Below are 24215 nucleotides of genomic sequence, written 5' to 3'. Positions count from 1 at the left end.
ACATGTAAAATCAGAATGGAAACAAATATTTAGGAAGATTTTAGAGTTGCAAATCATAAGCACACTTTGCTTTTTAGTCAGGTAACAGAAAGAAGAGGCCAATAAAAAATAAATGTAAATGAAAAACCAAGGTAAGAGTCAACAGGTCTGAAAATAGACTATATGGCTAGAAAAAGATGCTCACTGGCTTATATTTTGGTGATGGTACTTTTGTGCTATGAATAAAAACCTGGTTGGTGTACAATATCAGGGTGTACAGCTTAGCAAATGGTGTATACTTCTGCCCTGAGGGTAAGAACCCAGAACCATGTACATGCCATATGGTCAAAAGTAAAAGCCCAGAAGAATCACATTTCTTTCTTCTTCCCTAGTACTTAAAACCTTTCCTTTTGAAGTGTATCCTCAAGCTAAAGGTTATCATTGCTGTGATGTCCAACCTAGACCTAGTTGACATTAGAGAGTCACTCAGCATGAGGTGAGGAATTGGTAGTGTTATTCAGAACAATCAATGTGTGTGTGTTTTTTCCTCCTCTTCAAACTTTAGATCAAACCTACAGATGAAAAGAACCTATAGTTATAACCCAGGGATTAAAGAAACTTTTAAAACTATGATCATGTTTATGACAACTTTAATAAATTATTAAGATAATTTAAAATGTTTACTTCCAGATAAGATTTTAATAGCAATATGACTTTGGGATGCATCAGTATTCTGCACATTTATTTCTGAACCTTAGAGTTACAGCATAATGCACTTCATAGGATCTCCAAATAATTTACAGTTACTAATTAGAGCTGAACTGTACACTGTTGCATTTCTTTACAATATTAATATCTAAAAGGCCATAAACCTGCCTTCTTGGCTCTTGCCCAGTACCATTTATAAGGCGTATTTTTATTTGACCTACAGTGCTCTCTTTTAACTTTAGCAAATAAGGCACATTTGACTTTTGACAGCCATTAGAGATTTTTATATGAATGTTTGGTTATATCAGAATAAAAATTTACGATTACTGCATTATTTTCAATCAAGCGTTTTTTTTCTTTTTGTAGAGCTAATTCCAGAGATGGAAATATATATTTTATTTACATATTTATATAACACATGCATATAATTTACATAAACTAAGTGTAAATTTCCAATCTTTATGATTTTCTTCAAATGTGATATTGAAAAAAGAGAGAGAGAGATTGAGAGACAGAAAGGACCGAGAGAAATTCCTTTAATGTTTAACATGCCTCTAATTACTCATGTTTCCAGAGCAAAGGTTTCATCGATTTCCTCATCAAGACTTTTTTCCCTCTTATTTTCTCCTGTTGCCTGTTTGACCTTTCAGATAATTCTTTATAAAGCTTTGCGTACTAGAAAATAAAATGAAATTTCACCCAGGATATCTTCTTGAGTTTGAAATAATGTGAGTAATGGATTAATACAAAAACACATAGAAGAAGAATTTTGTAGCTGTCTCCTTTAAATACAGGGATTAAACTTAAATATCTAATTTATTTTAATTAACTGATACTTAAATAAAATTTTAAAAGATAGTTTACAGTTTTATTTAGTTCATAATGACAATTTATCTAAACTTAACACTTGCCACCAAGTTATTAATATAATTTTAATAAACAAAATGGAAATAAATCTCACATTTTCACAAAAGATAATTCTTTATGCTAATGATTCAGTAAAATCTATTCTTATGTTTTAATTGTGCCTGCATTTTCTCTCTCACACACACAAACACACACACACACACACTCACACATGCACACTCATGAGATTGTTTCCTTGAATGGAAATAAAATGCTTATATTGTATAGTAAAGGCAGAAGTAAAATTATTCTCTCAATAAATGAAATTTGATATTGAATATTTTACTCTTTATTTTCTATAGTAATAAAGATTGACTAATGTATACCTTCTTGCAATTTGAAGAGATCATTCAGCGGTTTATGCAAGCTTTGCGATTCAAATATATTAAGTGATATAGGCAGCAATTTTCTTTTATTCCTAGTGCTCAGAGCATCATAAGTCTTAATAATGGCCATCCACATTACCTGGGTTATATTTCCTTTGTTTTTATTCCTTTGTAGATGTGCCATCCAATCCCTATGGAGTGAAGATTATAGAGCTGTCACAGACCACAGCCAAGGTTTCTTTCAGCAAGCCGGACTCCCATGGAGGTGTGCCTATTAATCACTATCAAGTGGATGTTAAAGAAGTGGCATCAGAAACCTGGAAAATAGTACGCTCCCATGGAGTTCAAAGTGAGTCAATGATTTCAAAGTGTGTTGGTTAATTCAAGCTGATCTCCAACATACCTGTGTGATTAGCTTTTTAGTTTCCTTCAACATGCTATTTTTCTTTCTTTTCATGAGATAGGATTGGAAAGACGTTCCCACTGTCTTATTCTTCTTAAGAATACTTTAATAAAGAGTAGAAAAGTTTCCATCTTTAGTAAAGATTAAAGAGTTTTGGGAATTCCCTGGCAGTCCAGTGGTTTGGACTTGGCACTTTCACTGCCATGAGCCTGGGTTCACTCCCTGGTCAGGGAACTGAGATCCTGTAAGCCTTTTGGCTCGGCGAAAAATAAAATTAAAAAAAAAAAAAAAAAGTTTAGCAAAATCACCAAAGTTTAATTCCAGGGGAAAAGTTAGTATTTAAAATTTGGGTGTTTGAAAACAAATTGCTGACATGTTACATTTGATGGCTGAATATTATCAAGTGTGTGTTTTCTATTTATTAATAATATTTCTTTCATAAGTAGTTGTGAAAGTCATACTGTAAAATGTATGTCTTGTATATATACTCATAAAGCCATCTATAAAAATTGACCTTGCATACAAAAATCTCCTTCAAAATTATGTTTTGAAAACTCAAATTTTTACTGTGTGTCATAAGATTTTGAATAATAGAATTAGCTAGCTATGAGAAGTTAGAACACTTTGCAACAGTTCTTTTCACTTACGTAGAATTTCATCATGTGAATATGTGATTTTTTTCTCCATTATTAGAAGAAACTAAATTAGGGAATAATACTAAATTACCAGAGTTGGACTCTGTTAATTGCACACACACTTATGAGCTTGTTTCCTTGAATGGAAATAAAATGCTTATATTGTACAGTAAAGGCAATACGTGGTCCAAAACGACAGTATAAAATAGTGAGGAAAGTACTGCTGCAGAGTGTTCCTCCTTTGCTGGCTCTGCCTTGACCCTAACATGTAGTGTGAAGGTTCTATAAAAGGCATGAGCCCTCCTGGGAAGAATTGTCCTAGTGGACAATGGAGACAGAACAGATAAAATCATTTGAGGCTCACCTGTGTTGGCACCTGTTTGTTCAGTTTTGACTAAGAGTAACTATAGGTTTTTGATAGAAGTGTTGGGAATTTTGTCAATCAATCATGAATCATTTACACATTCTTCAAATAATGCCCTCAAACAGGTCAGCTCTTACCACTGCTTTTAATGATGAGAAATTCTGGATAGTTAATGTTCTTTGTATACATGCTATGTGGTTCAGGAGAGAAGATGCATAAAGGTCATGCCCAAAAAGAATGAATGAGTGAGTTCAAGGACGCTAGTAAAAGAAATGATTATCCTAGATGTAGGAGTCATATTTTTTTTAAGAAAGAGAAAACAAGAGAGGGTGAAAGGCGAGAGACAGAAAGAGAAGATATTTCTGACAGTAGAGAATATTTATAGTGAGCACTCCATCACAGACATGAAGAAACGGAATGTGAGGTCTGAACACGATAGAAATTACACTCGGCAGAATAGTACTGCCACACCCTGCCCCTCAACCCTGGGTTAGAGGGAGGAGGTGAGTAGATTTTCCCAAGACTTCTTACAAAGTTGCAACACCATGGAGAATTTATCATGGCTTTGGACTGGCCAAGTTTTTCAAGTTCAAAAACCTGATTTTGTACCCCATGTATACATCGCTCAGAAGCAAATTTCCATGCTTATAACAGTGGTATATAATAGCAAAGAACATTTGGTGATTTACTGTGAGAAATCACTATCCCAGAAATGAGGCATTCAGAGTCTATACAATGAGTACGTGTGTATATTACATAGGAAAGAAAAAGTGTCCGAAGCGTGTTTGGTGAGTCTCTAATGTCAGAAGCAAAGTTACATGAATATGGCATTTAATGGTTTCAGACTAGGACAGCCTAAAGCTTGCCAATAAGTCCAAAATACTTTAAGTCCCATGGCTGGAGCTTTCTCCCCTTTACATAAGGGAAATATCTACACTAATACATTTTTTTTCTTTTTTGCGGCTTACTCTTCTTTCAAAGATATGTTAATAAGTTCCTTGAATCAGGTTACAATCATGTAACCAAACTACTGCATGATCTCAACTCAGTGTAGTACAAACACGATTTTTTAATCCAATTACTCATTTCATCATTTTTTGGGAAATCTCCTTTTCTGTTATTTAACATCTTTAGCAGACACTATAGATTTATGGTCCTCTTCAAGTACAAATACATTCCCGCACAACTTAAAACTTATAAAGTCCAGTTTAGCACTCATATTTTCTCTGGCCCCCATACAGCTGGATCTTATCCTGGGGAGCTGAGAGTGGGAAGGTGGCATGAACTACATCTTCTCTCGGAGAGAAAAAAGGAGTCAAATACCTCTTATTTTTCTGTTGCTGTAATTCTCCTCAGGCTGTGCCTGCCACCTGTGCTCTCTGTGAGACCACATCTAAGTACCTGTCTCCTGGGGATGCATGTGTGGGGTGCAAGCACACCAGAAGACTTTTTGGAGAGAGAGTGTCCTCAGATGGAACACTGCTCAGCTTGACCTCCTCACCCTTGTCTCAGTAGGTTTTGCTCTGAGTGTAACTGTAGTCCATCAACTTTATGGAGTATCCATTTGACCTGGGGAAAAGTTCCACATCCTTATTAAGCTGAAATATAAGAACCTAGACTGCCTCACAGGTCTCCTCTTCCAGAAGACAGATTAATGTTCTGTAAAAACAAGAATTCCAAATGAGGATGGAAATGCCAAAGTCCCTCCACCTCCACTTTTTGCTGACAAATCCAATGGATCTGTTCATCCATTTGCGTTATCCTCACCTGCCAGAAGGGAAGAGAGATCTCTCCTGGGAGGAAGGTACACTATTCCAATGGAATTCTTCTCTGTGTCGCCTTCTGCTTATACAGAGTGTGATGCAGTGAGCTTGGGGGCTGGAATGTTGGGACTGAGGTTCCAGAGCCAGTTCGGCCTCTTATTCAACTCTGCGGGGGATGCCTAACATTTTCTCAATTGCTTAGTATTTTCCATCTCTTTCTTCTCTTTATGAATTATCGCAGTTGAAAATTCCAAGACAGCAGAAGCAGGCCCATGCATTTCCACACAACTTCCTGTTGCTGGACTGGTGTCATTTTTTCTTCTTGAGATTAAGTGCACTTTAGTAATCTGATTTATTTAATGTTGAATTTACACTGTATATCTCAAATGAGAAGGTGATCTCATTTCATGTATAAAAACTCAAATCTTTAAGTGTTTCATCTTGTAGCCCTAGTATTTGGTTAACAGGCAGGAATGTAAATATGTAACTAAGAGAAAAACATAAATGCAAAGGTTAGCCAGGGACAAGCTGGACAATCCCACTGGAACCAATCCTAACAATCTAGAAAATGTGTGTCTGGCATTTGCTCTTCCTTTAGCTAAGAGATGTACCATTTTTGTAAAGATATAGTAAAGATATATAATAACATAAAGAAATATAGTAAAGATCAGAATAGCAAATGCTTTATGCTGATAGAAATATGAAATATGGAATGCATAATCATAGTCATGTTTTCTGTAAAATTTAAATCAATAATTTGAATGTTAGAATATATAACATAGTTTAGATTTAAACTTTCTACCTTAAGCACACATATTTTCATTGAGTCACTACGGTTTCCTTTAAAAGTGATGCTTCAACCTTGCTCACATTTTTCCAACCAGACAGGCTTACGTCCTTTTAACAATGCCTAGAATTACCCTTTTACCCTGGCCAACCTACAATGTGCTCTCACAATCAGTCCTTCTTGGAAGTGCTTTCACACTAAAATTCTCTCTTCCCCCAGAATGAGTCTCCAGCAAGCAACAATATATTTCTTACATTATATTGTATTTATATTTTAATATATTACATTATATCATATTCTACTTCTTATACTACAAATCTCTGATTTATCTTTTCTCCTAGCTTATAAATTCCATGAGTGGAACTAGTATGCCCATTCATTTCAGTATTTCAAGTGCCAAAATATACAAGAGTAGAGGGTAGAGGGAATGATGAAATTTGGTAGAGGTGGGAGAAGGGAAGGGGTTATTTTATAGCACCTTATTATTGAGTCTCTGTAAGGTGAATCTGTTATATATCCCCCTTTCAATACATTTGTGTCTACAGAAGCAGCAAGGTGTTTATTAGAGATAGACATCTTTGAAAGAAGAGGGGAGAAAAAAAGTGGGGAAAATGGAATCATTGAACTGCAACGCAGGCTCCACAAAACCTCAATCAACTGGATGAGGATCTCTCAAGGCAACATTGTCCATCTTGGATGGACCACTTCACTTATAATAAATGGTTATTGAGCAACGTGACCTTAAGATGTAGTGGGTCAGTAGGCAGGTCTTGATGGGCAGCTCCAGTTACATGGCCATGTGGTCTGATTGTGATCCCTTAGCCGGTCATTTCTTCTTGCTCAATTACATACCAGGAATTTTTAAAAATGGTATATAATTCTGCACAGAATATGGTATTACCTTGCTCATGAAACCTGGAGACTTCATTGTGATTCTCCCCTGGGAATGACCACAAATGCCACAGAATATTTCTTCCCATCCCTAATACATCAAACAACATTAGGTTCACTGCATCAGTCATATGGCCCAAGTGGCAGGGCAACTTGAACCACTGCTTGGACCTGTTGCAGTGCCCTTTTCTGCTGCGGTCCCAGTTCAATGCTGGCATGGCAGCCTTGTGCACCATTTAGTGCCTAAGCTCCGTTTTCCTCTGTACATCTCAAAAGCCTAATGCATCAAACTCACTGATGAATACCCTATCAAATCTCCTGCCTCATCAGAGACCTCTACTTTTGGTATCAACTTTCCATATTTTATTATCCAGTAGCAGACACAGAGATCTAGTTTGGACTGCAGGGTATCTTGTAAAAGAAATTAGGGCTTTGATCAGGCAGGAGGGAAGTTGGACTGTACTGGAGGCATGATAATGCCTCAGCCCACCCATCAAGGAAGTCTGGAATGAGGAGTATTACATTCTGTATAATGTCCACCTTAGGCTAAAATGGCCAGTCCTTTATACCCTTGCTTCTTTCTTTACTCAGATGCAAGCTTCTCTGGGAACAGTACAACTGTGTTAGAGACAGCTTTTTGCACCTGAGATAGACCCTAACCGTCTGCAGCCTGAATTATCCCCAGCTAGGCAGCAAATGGGAATCTTAGCTGACATCTCCATATTTCCTATAATATCCTCTTTATTATGTATCTATTTTAAATAAAATCCCAAAAGCTGATCTAATTTCATAGATCAAAATCTTGTTGAAGTTTGAATTGTGAGGTATAATAAATTCTGCAGTGCATGTATCTATATATAGTTATGAATATGTGTATACACAAAACTAAGAATTTATGATCTTCATTTATTTAGCACTATTTCTAATTTTTTTCTATTGAAAAATATTTCTGTCAAATAAATCATCAGAACATTTAAATATGGTTCCTTTGCCCTCAAAATGTTTTCTAGGATATTTCCAAGTCATCTATTAGCTGACTTGAGAAACAAAATTGGTTTATATTAATAAGCGAGCAAATTCTCATTTAGTACATGAAGATTTGTCAATGATGTTTTGAGTGAAATTACTCTGAAAATATATTAATTCCACCTCACACTGTATATAGATAGTCTTCTAAAATGATCATGTTGTTCCTCCTTGCTGAGGCAAAATATCAGTGATCAGGCAATTAATGTAACATTAAAGATAGCTAACATTTCTGTCTTAGTTTAGGCTGCTGTAACAAAATGTCTTAGATCAGGTGGATTAAACAACAGATACTTATTTCCCACAGTTCTGGAGACTGGGAAGTCCAAGATCAAGGTGCCATATGGTTTGATTCCTAGGAGGACCCTCTCTCTGGCCTGCAGGTGGCCGCCTTCTCACCATGTCCAGACAGAGAAGAGAGAGGGAGACAGAGAAAGAGAGAGAAAGTGTGCAGCGTGCTCAGGTTTCTAGTCCTCTTGTTATAAGAACACTAATTTCTCCACCCTCATAACCTCATCTAAACCTAATTACCTCCCAAAGGCCCCACCTCCAAAAGGATCACATTAGGGCTTCAACATATAAATTTGGGGGGGGAAGGAATACAATTCAGTCCCAAATATTCACTCTTTTGCAATCATTGTGGTGAGAACTGAAAATAAAGTCAATAGTCAACAAACTGAAGAATTTGGTAGTATCAATATATTCTGTTTTACAGAGAATAAAGCTAAGGGAAATCCATATAAAGGAGAAAACTGAGACTATAACATGTAGTGTCTTATCCCTAACGTCATATGGATGAATAATACTGAAACTAAAATTCAAACCCAGATAGGAAATCTGGTTCCAAAGCCTACACTATTAACTATTATGGACTTTGTATCTTTCATTCAGTTAAGAGTTGAGAAAGTGGAACACAAATTACTGCCTTGTAGAATATGAGTTATATATATATGTGTGTGTGTGTGTGTGTGTGTGTGTGTGTGTGTGTGATTGTTGTGATGTGTTTTCGATAGCTAATGGGAGGTAGTTTTATAGATAATTTAAGGGGTAATTTGCCTGACAGAGTTAAATATGAATTAGAAAGGTGAAATATCACTGTTATTTGAAAGTTTATTATTAGAAAAGAATAAAGCTGAAGGGAAGGGAAGGGAGGAAAAACAAGGCAGACATTTTAAGCATGTTTGTTCATTCCACCCCATATATGGATGGTTGACTAGACTACAGCATGACAGTAAAGTCCAGAAAATATATGATAAATATTGTGTGTGCGTGAGTTGTGAGACTATATGATGTAGTAATTGATGATTTCAAAAGGATATCAATTGAGACAAAAATAATTACATAGTAGCTTATTTCCTTTGTGCTTCAATGCATTACAGACATAAGAATCAGGGTAATTTACTAAAAACATTATTATAAGGGAGCTAGAGAATGTGGCCCAAGTACACCCTCTCTGGTGTAGCTTGATTTAAGGGTGAAAGTTATATGAACTGAAGCAGAGAACAGGCTTCAGAGATAGTGAGAATCTCAAAAATTGTATTCAACTTTGTAATTGTCCATATATACATATTCTGGAGGGGAGATCCATAGTTTTCATTCATTCTCAAAAGATGTATATTAAAAATGTTCTTATTTCAACTTTGTTTTCAAATTACAGTTCAGCTGAGTATACAATCAAACTTGATAGTTACTTTCCTTTTGTAATCTAAGGAGAATATTTTATTCTTTTCCGGCTTCCGTTGTTACTGTTTTGAAGTCTGCTGTTAGTTGTCATTTTTTTAATAAATAGTACATGTCTTAATGTGGATTTCTGTATTTGTTCTGCTTGGGGTTCAGTTTGATTTCTGAATCTGAAAATCCCTATCTTTCATTAGCTGTGGAAAATATTATATCATTACCTTCTTGAATATTCTCTTCTCCCATTCTCTCTATTCCTTTATTCTGAAAATCGAAGTAACATGCTAAACTTGTTATTTGAAAGCTTAGAATACCATATCTCCTTACATATATTTTACTATGTTTCATTCTTTTATTATGCTATTCAGCTCTGTCTACTAGCTCACTCATTCTTTGTTCACTTATGTTTAATCTGCCATTCAACCTCTTATTAAGTTCTTAATTCAATGATCACATTTTAATTTACATAATTTCTATTAGTTCATTGGCTTGTTTCAGCAGACTCTCACTCAGAGTGGCTTATTTACTAGTATATTTTATGGCTTTAGGTTGTGATCTCTTATTTTGCTTATCTTCTTTACTGGGAATCCTGCAAGGCCTTAGGTTTGGGTGTATTCTTCCACAGAAGATATCTGTTTGCCTCTGGAAATTACCCTGGAGCATTACAAAGCTGGAAGCACCAGAGCACCCTAAATTAATTTCTTGATTTGATGTATTCTATGAGAGTACTATGAGAGCAGGTTTATAGTTACTGATTGTCAAACAAATATTTATCTACCCACCTCACCCTGCCCAATCAAACTAGGATTTGGTTCAAGTCCAAGCCAGACAAATTGTAGTTGCCAGTAGTCTTTGTGTGTGTGTGTGTGTGTGTGTTTTCTAGCTCACACTTTGAGTTTCATCCAAGAACTCAGGCGTTCCTGGCTCCATGCAGGAGTCCCATCCTCAAATCTCTCTCATATCTTCTTTCCCCAGTGATGATATTCAAAATCAGTCTGTGTGAAAGCTCTCAGTTATCTGAATACCAGTGATGTTTTCAACAGGACTGCAGAATTGATAGAAATGCAGTTCCATGGCTACTCCTCTAGTTTCATATCTCCCCGTCCACTTCAATTTTGATAGTTTAGAGTTTGCCTTTCTTTTCTGTGAGATAATATGTACATTTACACAGACTTTTGAAAATGATATGTATAATCTGTAATTGTACTTAGAAAACTTGTTTCTCTGGCTGTGTAAGTAACCCTATGCTGAAACTCTGAAGATAAATTTTAAGGCACTCATATATTTTTAAATAGTGAAAAAAATGCTAATTTTGTGTATTCATTTTATAGTTTGTGCTAATCATTCACCTTAAACTTTAAGAGCTTTTTAAAACATAATTATACTCATTGCCTTTTAGGCATTTGTTAAAAGATAGATTTAGGTTTATCTATGAAAAGACACGTGCATATGGTCATGAACGTTTCAGCTACTACATTTTTTTTGCCCTCAGAGTGGCTTTATGTTTTTCTAATTTATGTTAGTTTAGTGGATGTTTAGTTACTTTTCCTTGTTCATAAATATCTGTAATTCATTATATACTGTTCATGTATCTGCTTCTAATTGCTGATATCGTGACATAGAAATAAATATCAGTTCTCACTTGATTGTAATGTCATTCAGAAGGAAAATTTTAGCATCATAATTTTCCTGTTAGTAGATTCTGATTCTAAATGACTCACTAATTAATTTCCTATGAATTACACTTGCTCACTCTGTACCTGGTCCTAGGCTTAGGGGTCAGTTTAAGCCTAGACCTATTACTATATTCTCCAAGATTTAGCTGAAGCCTTGCTGACCATCCCAATCACTGATGTGACACAAAACTAATTTTCAAAGCATAGATAATTGTGAATAAATCAAAAACTTAATCTATTCAAATATAGAATGTGAGTCATTCTGACATTTAATTTTGAGTGAAAATCATGTTTTACAGGTGTAGCACTGTTTGGCTGGGAGGGCTACATGACATTCATTACCATATCATTTAACATTTTGTAAGTGTGTTCTATACACCTCATTGGGCACAAATGAAGAGAAAATCATAATCTTGCAAAACAGCTACTCATTTTTCAGTCTTCAAACTCAAAATGAAAAATTAATATTTTAAAATATCAAGTTCTTTTTAACGGAACATAAAACAGTTCTCTCAAATAGCATAATCTCTTTCTTTTGATTTGTGAAATGGTTAGCCAGCTAGAATCACACATAGAAGTCCTTCCATGTCTACCAAAATTATTACATGCTCTGCTTTATTTGGGTCTAAGCTTATAGTAGAATTTCCCTTTGTTCCTGAAAATAAGGGAGATAACCTTTATTTGAAAATAAGAGCATTATCTAAATAAAATTCCATTGAAACTTTTATTTTTCCAAATTCTTGCCATTTTCACTAATAAAGGGATGTAGTTATTGATTACAATTTGGAAATAAATACACAGTTGGATTTTTTAGTCCTGTCATTGTGTAGTTCCACTGAACCTTCAATGTGGCTTTGCAGGATGCAATTTCAGTGTGTATATTTAAATTTTAGATGTAATTTTAACATTATAGTATTTAGTTTGTAAACACTATAGTTAAAATTATGAGCATGCGGGCTTCCCTGGTGGCGCAGTGGTTGAGAGTCCGCCTGCCGATGCAGGGGACGCGGGTTCATGCCCCGGTCCGGGAAGATCCCACATGCCGCAGAGCGGCTGGGCCCGTGAGCCATGGCTGCTGAGCCTGTGTGTCCGGAGCCTGTGCTCCGCAACAGGAGAGGCCACAACAGAGAGAGGCCCGTGTACCGCAAAAAAATAAATAAATAAAAATAAAATAAAATATAGAGTAAAAATAATGAGAATGAGTATCAAACTTTAACTAGAGTAAGCCCACACAAATATTTCTTCACATGCATTTTGCCATATTATGATGTTATCTAAGTTGTGACTTTCCTAAATTTATGGGGAGTTTTCTATGTTGTGTTATGGTGCCACTAAAAATAAAGAAATAATCGATATGTCTTTATGTTGCTTAAAAACTTCCTTTTTAATTTTTTTTGGAAATGCACCTCAGAAGATATCACTGCATATAACATGATGATACTTTTAGGTCTTTTCTGTCTCCCCTCCTTTCAAACCACACACACAGAGTGGTTTAACTATAAAAAATGAATTTTCTTTTTTTCTTTTTCTCTTATCTTTGTGTTTTTTCTTTTATGTGTGTTCTCAAAACATATATTGCTATACATTTTCTTTTGTGATTTGTTAGCAGATATCTTTCATAAACAATGATTAAAGAATTCATGTGATCCAATGACATGAATCTGTGATAGCTATTTCATGTAATATATCATTTCTCAACAAACTTCTTTGCCTACCACTTGTGATGAAATGGGTCTAAAAGGGTGTTCTGGTTTGCTTGCTTGTTTTCTGTTTTTTGTGGGTTTTTAAAAATAATCTTGTAGTTTCCCAATAGCTAAAAGATATTTTAACATCATTTCAAATTACACTTTAAGATTTTTATTCCAATGTTTCTTTGAATCCATGTTACTTATAGTCGCCTGAGTGAAACTGGATTTCCCTCCACACGTCATACTATTCAGTTTCACAATTTTAGAAATAATTTAAAATAATCATTATTTAGTGTCAGCTCTAAGCTGCTACAGATTTTTAAAACTTAATAAGCTCTAATGTTTTTTTAAGATTCTTTACAATAAATATTTTTATGATTATACTATTTCCAACATAAATATGCCTAAATAAAATTGGCTATCATTTCTAAATGGCTATATTTCACATGGTGAAAGGCAAAAGAAAAATTGACTGCAAAAATCATCTATGTTAAATACAAGTGCAATAAACTCTTATGAATTGCAAAAAAAGGAAGAAAAATGTAATCCACAGTCATTTCACATTTTAAGTTAAAGGAAATCTGTTAGAATTTGCATGTAGGGGAAAGAGGTCTATATGTTAAAATTCAAAACAAGAATGTCTTGGACTGTTTCCAGTGTGCCCATAAAAAGAACCCGAACTAAATTACAAACATATATAATTGAAATCTTAATGAATTTAACTTATGTAGAAAAAAGTATAGAGGGAACTAAACTAAGGGGAAAATTGTGTGAAATAGCAGTATTAAGTAAAATTACTTGTCTGCTGGAAACTTCCTTGCATATGTCAAGATGAAGACACAAATTCATACAAAATTCTGTACTCAGCCTTGTCTCTGCTGTAATGACAGAGCTTTTATACAAATAATTTTAAAAAATTTTTTTAGTAAAATAAATGAGCTTTTCTGTGTGGTTATAATTTTATGAATCACAGATATAAAGGTTATGAAGAAATGAACTTAATTTATATAGGGAAGATGTTTGTGAGGAGTGAGAAAAGAAACATGAATATTTCATGAGTGCCTTATAGGAATTTAATCCACAGGTGGATGAAAGTATTCATAGATCCTAGACACTTTAAAACATTAGAACCCATTTCACTGCTGAAAAATACACTCTTCTGGACACTTTAGTGTTTAGTGTAAATAAGATCTTTGCTAGAATATAGCTTACAAATTCTTCTTAATTTCAGTGAGAAATCCCTATGGGCTAACCATCATGATTATTTGTATAGTGAATTTAAATGATAGGGATCTTTAGAAGACATATTTAAATTTTGTTCCCCTAAAATTTTTGAAATCATGTCCAACAATATTTAACTATATTAAAAATTATTTTATATTATTAAATTTTTTATTATGAACACTATTTTCTCTATTATTGTATATAAATATACTCAGAGTTTAAAGAGAGTATAGAGCTTTTCCTTTATAGACTAAATGGCTCAAGATTCTTTGATTGGAAATGTTCTAATGCCTTCTTCAGTAGTACCGTCTTCCAAGGGGAGGATGAACACCGTGGACTGGATTGATCAGAAGTGGTTTCAGAGACTGGTACCACTCTGGTTCTCAGCTCTTTAGTATCATGGAGATAATGCTCTTACTTTTTCCTACTGTTTCCACCTCATGTGCTCCTTTTTCTACATATTAAGGTCTGGTAAACATTTTAAACTACTAATGTACTGCTTTGATTTTTGCTCCTGTCCTTTTTTAAAAATCACTATTGTATACAGCAGTGATATTTAAAATAGGATTCTCATATTCCAAGAAACATAAAAGATCAGCCATTAATATGCATAAAGGTAAGCTGAAAAATAATTCTCTTTCTCCAATTGAATGATATAAATTATGATTCAAATAATCACATTTAATAAATGAGTGGCAATACTAAGTATACATATATGTATATGCAAATATGTATTATGTGTTCGTGTGTATGTATGTGCTTCATGTGTCTTTGCTTCTTTATCTCAAAATGTTCCCTTAAAAAAACACATGGCACATCAAAACCAGTCCACTCATTGTGCCAAATGTGCATTCTACTTTCTTATGGCCATGCTTGAGTTTCTGTTACTCCTTCTACTCTTTTTTATCCATCCTTCAAGGCCCAATATAAATTTGAGCTTCTTTGTAACAATTTATTTGATTATCTTTTAGTAGAAATATTTTACATTCTTTTGCAACTCTTTAGTAAATATTGCTTATATCAGTCTTTTCCAGTGATCACCTCATAATATAAGTATTAAGATATGAGTCGTATCTCTCCATCTTGACTGCACATCTGAGAACCTGTGTACCATATTGTATAGACCTTTGAATATTCTGTATCACCTAAGATGAATTAATGTACCACTTAATTACAAACTTTGCTTATACTAAAATAAAATTATGTTATTAACTGTTTCCAAACATCTGTGAATTATCACCATAACCAAGCTAAATTAAATAAAACCACCTAAGCAAGTTGGTTGTTTTCTTCTTTCTTTGGAGTCTCCAGAGATTCCACAAGCTTTTCTGGGAATTAATGTTATGTAATTATAACCTAATTATCTGTCTTATAAAACCTAATTCTGTTTATATTAATAAACCTTCATGCCATCTACTAAAATTTTTAAAATACATATTGTAGCATTTTTAAGTTTAGACTTAAGTAGACTATTGAGAAAATAGAGATAATTATCTTCCTCTAAAAAGCAGTCATAATTATTCCTAATTTTCTGCCCACTCTTCATACCAAAAGGCATTATCCAAACACTTATGACATGTGCTGCTGCAACTGGCTGACCTAACATTAAAGAAGAAAGGAGATCTCCTTAGGTAAAAGATCATGCTTGTGCAATTGGACATGTCAATGGACAGCGTATTTTTCACAAGACAGAAAAATGAATGTATTCCATAAAGCTGCCTCAATCTGGAGTATTTTGCCAGAGATCTTAATTTCCACAGCTGGTTCCTGTTGTGACACAGGAACACATAGAAAGAACTTTTCTTGCCTAATTGCTCTAGCTAGAACTCCCAGAACTGTGTTAAACAGACATGGTGAAAGCAGGCATCCTTGCCTCCTGATCTTAGAGGAAATATTTCAATCTTTTATCATTGAGGATGATTCACTGTAGGTTTTTAACATATGGCTTTTATTATGTTGAGGTAGTTTCTTTCCATTCCTAGTTTTTGAGTATTTTTATCATGAGAGAGTGTTGAATTTTGTCAAATGATTTTTCTACATCAATTGAGATGATCATGGTGGGTTTTTTTTTCCTTCATCCTATAATTATGGTGTACTACATTGATTAATTTTTGTGTGTTGAAACATGCTTGCATTCCAGGAATGAATTCTGCTGGGTCATTTTATATATTCCTTTTAATATGCTGCTGAATTTGATTTGTTAGTATTTTGTTGAGGATTTTTGCATCAATGTTCATAAAGAATAGTGGTTTGTAGTTTTATTTTGATAGTATCTGTCTGATTTTCTGTTTTGTGGTGTTTTTTTTTTTTTTTTTGGCTATGCCATGCCACATGTGGGATCTGTTCCCCAAACCAGGGATTGAACCCTTGCCCCGTGCAGTGGAAACATGGAGTCTTAACCACTGGACCACCAGGGAAGTCCCAATATCTGTCTGGTTTTGATATTAGATTAACACTGGCCTCATAGAATTAGTTATGAAGTGTTTCCTGCTCTTTTTAAAGAAAATTTACCAAAAAATTGGTATTAGTCCTTCTTTAAATATAAATTTATCAGTGAAGCCATTGAGTTCATGGCTTTTCCTTTGCCATGAAATATTTTGTATTTCGGACTCAATTTTCTTACTAGCTATAAGTATTTTCATTCTATTACTTCATGATTTAGCCTTGGTAGATTTTGTGTTTCTAGGAATTTGTCCATTTCATCTAGGTTATCCAATTGGTTGACATACAGTTGTTCATAGTACTCTCTTATAATCTGTTTTATTTCTGTAGAATCAGTAGTAATGTCTCCACTTTCATTTTTAATCTTATTTTTCAACTATTTTTAGCCATAGTCTATGTAGCTAAAGGTTTTTAAACTTTGTTGATCTTTTTTTTTTTTGTGGTATGCGGGCCTCTCACTGCTGGGGCCCCTCCCATGGCGGAGCTCAGGCTCTGGACGCGCAGGCTCAGTGGCCATGGCCCACGGGCCGAGCCGCTCCGCGGCATGTGGGACCCTCCTGGACTGGGGCACAAACCCGTCTGCCCTGCATTGGCAGGCGGACTCTCAACCACTGCGCCACCAGGGAATCCCTGTTGATCTTTTTGAAGAACCAATTTTGATATCATTAATTTTCTCTGTTGTTTTTCTATTCGCTGTTTCATTTATCTCTCTTCTAGTCTTTATTATTTCCTTAATTCTGCTAGCTTTGAGTTTAGTCAGTTCTTTTTCTTATTCCTTTTGTTGTAAAGCTAGGTTGTTGATTTGACATCTTCCCTGTTTTTTTTTTAATGTAAGCATTTAGAGCTATAAATTTCCCCCTTAGCTCTGCTTTCCCTATGTTTTTGGTATATGTTGTTTTCATTTACATTCATCTCTAAGTATTTTCTAGCTGCCCTTATGATTTCTTTTTTAACTCCTTGGTTTTCAGAATGTGATGTTTAATTTCCACTATTTTGTGAATTTTTGAGGTTTTCTCTGTTACCAATTTCTAACATCATCTTGTTATGGTCATAGAAGGTACTTTGCATACTGTTTGTCTTTTTAAATTTCTTAAGTCTTAATTTGTGGCCTGACACATGGTCTATCTTGAAACATGCCCCATTGCACTTGAAAATGTTTTGCTGTTGTTTTGAGGTAGTGTTCTGTATATGTCTGTTAGATCTAGTTGGTTTATTTTGTTGTTTAAGTCCTCTATTTCCTTACTTATCATCTGTTTGATTATTCCATTATTGAGTAGTGTATTGAAGTCTCCAACTCTTATTTTAAAACTATTGTTCCCTTCATTTCTGTCAGTTTTTGTTTCACATATGATGATATTTCAGTAGTATGTAAATGTTTATAATAGTTACATCTTCTTGCTGTATTGTAAATTTTATTAGTGCATAATGTCATTCTTTTTCTCTTGTAACATTTTTGGACTTAAAGTCTGTTTTGTCTGATATTAATATAGCCATCCCTGCTCTCTTTTGGTTATTATTTGCATTGATAATCTTTTTCCATCCCTTCACTGTCAACCTAGCCTCTGTTTAGTCTTTGAATCTAAAGTGATTCCCTAGAGACAGCTTAAAGTTGGGTAATATGATTTTAGTCATTCTGCCTACTCTGTCATTTCATTGGAGAGTTTGATCCATTTACATTTAAAGTAATTACCAATAAGGAGTTACTTCTATCATTTTTCTATTTGTTTTCTATATGCCTTATAGCTTTTTTTGGTCCTCATTTTCTGCATTGTTGTCTTCTTTTGTGTTTAGTCAATTTCTTTTTGTACCGAGATATTTAAATTCCTTTTGCATTTCCTTTTATGTTTATCCTATAGCTATTTTAGTTTTTGGTTACCATGGGATTTCACTTATTCTAAAATTGTAACAGTCTAATTTGAATTCATACCAGCTTAACTTCAATAATGTACAAACACTCAGTTCCTTTACAGCTCCATTCCCATTCTTTTGATTGTTGATATCACAACTTTACATCTTTATACATTGTGTGCCCAAACATGAACTGGGATAATTATTTTAAACACATTAGTCTGTTAAATTGTGTAGAAAACAAAATTTGGAGTTACAGAAAAAAGTCACAATAATACTAGCTATTAGAAAAATATTTCTGAATGTAATAGTCTCTTAATGTCAAAAACAATCAGTGCAGTTACAAACCATTGCTACAGTAGTACTATTTTATAATTGTCCATGTATTTATCTTCATTGAGAACTGTATTTGTTCATATGGTTTTAGTTACTGTCTAGTGTCCTTTCATTTCATCTTGCAGGACTCCCTTGAGTATTTTTTTCAGGGCAAGTCTAGTGGTAACAAACTTCCTCAACTTTTGTTTATCAGGAATGTCTTAATTTCTCCCTCATTTTTGATAGACAGGTTTGCCAGATACAGGACAGTTTTTTTCCTTTCAGTGCTTTAAATAATTTATTCCACTGCCTTTTGTTCTCTAAAGTTTCTGATGAGAAATATGCTGATGATGTTATTGAGGATCCCCTATATGTGATGAGTCACTTCTTTCTTGCTGCTTTGAAGATTCTCTCTTTTTCTTTGTGTTTTGAAAATTTGATTATAATGTGTCTTGGTGTGGCCTTCTTTGAGTTCCTCTGCCATGAAATTCATTGAGCTTCTTGAATGTTAATATTCATGACTGAAATTTTCAGGAGTTATTTCTCCAGTATTCTCTGTCTCTTTCTCTCAATTTTCTTTCTGGAACTCTTACAGTGTGCTATTTGTCCACTTGGTTGTGTCCATGTCCACTGGTCCCTGGGACAGTAGGCTCTGTTTACTTGTCTTCAATCTTTCATTTCTCTCCCTCTAACTCAAGGATTTCCATTGTCTTATCTTTAAATTCATTAATTTTTTTTTCTGCTCTTTCATATCTGCCTGTGAATCCATCTGATGAATCTTTCATTTCAGTTACTGCAGTTTTAAGCTTCAGAATTATGTTTTGGTTTCTTTTTAGGCTTTCTCTCTTTATTGGTATTTCCATTTTGGTCATACATTGTTTTCTTGACTTTGTCCACATCTTCCTGTAGTTATTTAAGCATGTCTAACACAGTTGTTTCAATGTCTTTGTCTAGTCTATCTGCCATGAGGTCTTTTTCAGGGACAATTTCTGCTGATTTCCTTTAAATGGACCATGTTTCCCTGTTTCTTTGCAAGCCTTGTGATTTTATGTTGAAAACCGGACATTTGAATGTAATAATGTGGTGACTCTGGAAATCAGATCCTCCTTCTTCCCCCTGGTTAACTCTTATTGTTATTGGTTATTTTGATTTTTAAAAAATTATTGTTGTAGGTTGGGTCTGTGCCAAGATGTAAACCTAAGGTCTTTTCAGTGTGCCAGTCTTCTAAATCACCAGGGAGTCATTTCAGCCAGAGGAGAAGGGGCAGCAACAAATGTGGGGAATTACAACAACAGTGGCTGCCCACCTCTGTGATCAAAAGCTCCCCACCTCTGTGATCAAAGGCAGCAACCAAAGATCAGAGCAAGATCCCAATATTTGCAAGACAGGGTGCTTTTTTACCCACCCTGGCTCCCACAAGCTGTGTACAAGTTGCTCCAGGAGCACATGTACAGCTACTACTTGGCTGAGGTGGGGATGGTAGCTGCTGACACCTGAAATGACCAAAATTTACCATAATTTACTGTCCATGTCTTCTTCTAGAAGTTTCAGGACTTTAATAGTGTCCAGAATTCCAAACTATCTTCATCAAACAGATTCTTCCAGTACAATTGTTGTCTAGGTGGGGAGACAGATTCCTGGTGCTTCTGACTCCACCTCTTTCCTAGAATCCTCCCTTAACATTTGCATTTCTTAATATTCATTGAAACTTTAACATATAGACACTCTTTCTTTGTGCTTTAAAAGTTAAGATTCAGATTATTTTTTAAAACAATTTTTATGATGGATTCCAGTGGAATTGTTCAGATGAGCATTTTCAGTTTGTAGGAAGTATTCATAAGAAAGTGAATTATGCACATGGATGTTTAACCATGGAATTATCTGCTTCATAATTTAAATTCTCCAAAAAAAACCATATTTTAAAATGCTCCAAGTCAAAAGATCTTAATACTTTTCAAAATAGCTATATAGAAATGTAATATTTGTGTTGAATGCTGAAAATATTATTTACAAATAAAATTTTTGTCACTAGATTTTAGGGATCTGAAAACACCTAAAATATAAATGGCAAGCATTCATATTAATATATTTGAAACACTTAAACAACAAGATATAGAAAGGAACATACACGCTCCCAAATACCTAGAGAAAGTAGAATGTTTCCACATCCTGAAATTCATTGAAAAATAGCAAGCAATTGATTAGAACTAAAGGAGATGTCTGGGTTCACTACAGAGAAAAATATGGCCTCTCTAGGAGAAATTTTGAGTGTTAATATGAGTTAAATAGTATGTAACTTCCTTGAAAATGGAGAAAGAAAAAAGTTTAGAAAAACTAAAAACTCTGAGGAAAAAAACTGCCCAAGTTGCACTTGCTGCATTAGTTCAGAATCTTACTTGCATTGTAAGGGAATTTCTGGACTGTCTGTATGGTTTGGTGTAACAGAGAACATAAATGATACAGCAAGACCAGTTCATTCCTCTTTATTTGGAAATGTGGCTAGGAACCTTTAATGAGATACATAAAATAAACTTTTTAATTTAGTATTTAAAAATACATAAAAATGAAAGAATAAATTGGCCAAAAGGCACAATAGGCAGAAGTGACTGGTAAATGTCGCTTTTCTAAAGTGAAAGGCTTAAGAATCAGAACACTTTTTTTTGTTGTTTTTTTGTTTTTGTTTTTGGTTTTGGTTTTTTTGCAGTACGGGGGCCTCTCACTGCTGTGGCCTCTCCCGTTGCGGAGCACAGGCTCCGGACATGCAGACTCAGCAGCCATGGCTCACGGGCCCAGCCGCTCCACTGCATGTGGGATCTTCCCGGACTGGGGCACGAACCCGCAACCCCTACATCGGCAGGTGGACTCTCAACCACTGTGCCACCAGGGAAGCCCAGAATCAGAACTCTTAGTAATCAGATTGTTTAATCTGATTTGCTCTGAATTCTCATTATTGCATCTTGCTGTAAATATAATGTGCTCCTGTGAACTATAAAGAAAAAAATCACTGAGTTGTATCCAGCTTATAGTGACGAGAATTTATGAAGATCATCAGCATGGATTTACATTGTTCATTCAGATGAGAATCCAGGAATACAGGAATAAGTAAAATATTCTAAGAAAGAGGTTGTGCCCTCTAAAAGCTTAGGTTAAATCTTGAAAAGTATATACAGAATTATCATTTTTATTATAGTTTTTATTTTTATATGTAATTAATGTCTTTGAGAAGAGAGAATACATTTTTCTCATGTTCAGGTTTATGAGGACTTTTTAGATTCCTTGCTTACAAGTGATTTTCTGTACTCTGGTTTTACAGACTGGGATACAAATGTGGGGCAATACAAAGCTTTAACTTTAAGATAGAATCCAAGCTTTGCATTTATTGGCTGGCTGATCTTCTGAGCCTCCATTTATTTATCTATATGTAGAGTACACCCAAACTGGTCAAGTCTAAGTATTCAGTGACACACCATCAAATGGGAATTGAATGGTGGATTTTTTGCACAGGCAAAAAGTTTTACTTGGAGAAGTAAAATGTGATTTAATTATTCAGCAACACAAGAAGAGAGTCAATAAATTAATGATAAAGGATAACAACTGTAGATTTAGCAAGCGTCCTTTATTGGATCACTTTTTCTTTCTTTTTAACATTTTTATTGGAGTATAATTGCTTTACAATGTTGAGTTAGTTTCTGCTGTATAACAAAGTGAATCAGCTATGTGTATACATATATCCCCATATTCCTTCCTTCTTGTGTCTCCCTCCCACCCTCCCTATCCCACCCCTCTAGGTGGGCACAAAGAACTGAGCTGATCTCCCTGTGCTATGCAGCTGTGTCCAACTAGCTATCTATTTTACATTTGGTAGTGTATAAATGTCAATGCTACTCTCTTACTTCGTCCCAGCTTACCCTTTCCCTCCCTGTGTCCTCAAGTCCATAATCTACGTCAGCATCTTTATTCCTGCCCTGCCACTAGGTTCTTCAGGACCATATATATTTTTTTAGATTCCATATATATATGTTAGCATACGGTATTTGTTTTTCTCTTTCTGACTTACTTCACTCTGTATGACACACTCTAGGTCCATCCACGTCTCAACAAATGACCCAATTTCATTCATTTTTTGGCTGAGTAATATTCCACTGTATATACGTGTCACATCTTCTTTATCCATTCATCTGTTGATGGAAACTTAGGTTGATTCCATGTCCTGGCTATTGTAAATAGTGCTGCAATGAACAATGTGGTACATGACTTTTTGAATTGTGGTTTTCTCAGGGTATATGTCCAGTACTAGTATTACTGGGTCATAGGGTAGTCCTATTTTTAATTTTTTAAGGAACGTCCAGACTGTTCTCCATAGTGGCTGTATCAATTTACATTTCCACCAACAGTGCAGGAGGGTTCCTTTTTCTCCACACCCTCTTCAGCATTTATTATTGGTAGATTTTTTTTTATGATGGCCATTCTGACCAGTGTGAGTTGATACCTCATTGTAGTATTGATTTGCATCTCTCTAATGATTAGTGATGTTGAGCATCCTTTCATGTTTGTTGGCAATCTGTATATCTTCTTTGGAGAAATGTCTATTTAGGTCTTCTGCCCGTTTTTGGATGGGGTTGTTTTTTTTTTTTGGTATTTAGCTGCATGAGCTGCTTGTATATTTTTGGAGATTAATCCTTTGTCAGTTGCTTCATTTGCAAATATTTTGTCCCACTCTGAGTGTTGTCTTTTGTCTTATTTATGGTTTCCTTTACTATGCAAAGGCTTTTAAGTGTCTTTAGGTCCCATTTGTTTATTTTTGTTTTTATTTCCATTTCTCTAGGAGGTGGCTCAAAAAGGATCTTGCTGTGATTTACATCATAGAGTGTGCTGCCTATGTTTTCCTCTAAGAGATTTATAGTGTCTGGCCTTACATTTAGGTCTTTAATCCATTTTGAGTTTATTTTTTCTGTATGGTGTTAGGAAGTGTTCTAATTTCATTTTTTTACATTTAGCTGTCCAGTTTTCCCAGCACCATTTATTGAAGAGGTTGTCTTTTCTCCACTGTATATTCTTGCCTCCTTTATCAAAGATAAGGTGACCATATGTGTGTGGGATTATCTCTGGGCTTTCTATACTGTTCCATTGATCTATATTTCTGTTTTTTGGCCAGTAGCCTACAATCTTGATTACTGTACCTTTGTAGTATAGTCTGAAGTCAGGGAGCCTGATTCCTCAAGCTCCACTTTTCTTTCTCAAGATTGCTTTGGCTATTTGGGGTCTTTTGTGTTTCCATACAAATTGTGAAATTCTTTGTTTTAGTTCTGTGAAAAATGACATTAGTAGTTTGATAGGGATTTCATTCAATCTGTAGATTGCTTTGGGTAGTATAGTCATTTTCAAAATGTTGATTCTTCCAATCCAGGAACATGGTATATCTCTCCATCTGTTTGTATTGTCTTTAATTTCTTTTATCAGTGTCATATAGTTTTCTGCATACAAGTCTTTTGTCTCCTTAGGTAGGTTTATTCCTAGGAATTTTATTGTTTTTGTTGCAATGGCAAATGGGAGTGTT

At 34.7% G+C, this 24215-nt stretch overlaps 1 protein-coding gene across 4 annotated transcripts in view; it reads left to right on the top strand.

Moving 5' to 3' along the window:
• NCAM2 (neural cell adhesion molecule 2) overlaps positions 1 to 24215 on the top strand; it is a 491548-nt gene that overhangs the window by 405566 nt on the left and 61767 nt on the right. For all 4 annotated transcript variants that reach the window (XM_027102098.1, XM_027102118.1, XM_027102127.1 and 1 more), the window contains one exon: positions 2095 to 2268. In XM_027102098.1, the coding sequence (XP_026957899.1) occupies positions 2095 to 2268 (174 nt within the window). The remainder of the gene's footprint in view (positions 1 to 2094; positions 2269 to 24215) is intronic.

This window comes from Aethalodelphis obliquidens, unplaced genomic scaffold, assembly GCF_003676395.1.
Source record: "Aethalodelphis obliquidens isolate GAN/ISIS:26980383/991018 unplaced genomic scaffold, ASM367639v1 scaffold1, whole genome shotgun sequence".
In the NCBI taxonomy this organism is placed as follows: Eukaryota; Metazoa; Chordata; class Mammalia; order Artiodactyla; family Delphinidae; genus Aethalodelphis; species Aethalodelphis obliquidens.
Note: the sequence above shows the minus strand (reverse complement) of the source record. Positions and strands in the feature narration are given on the sequence as shown.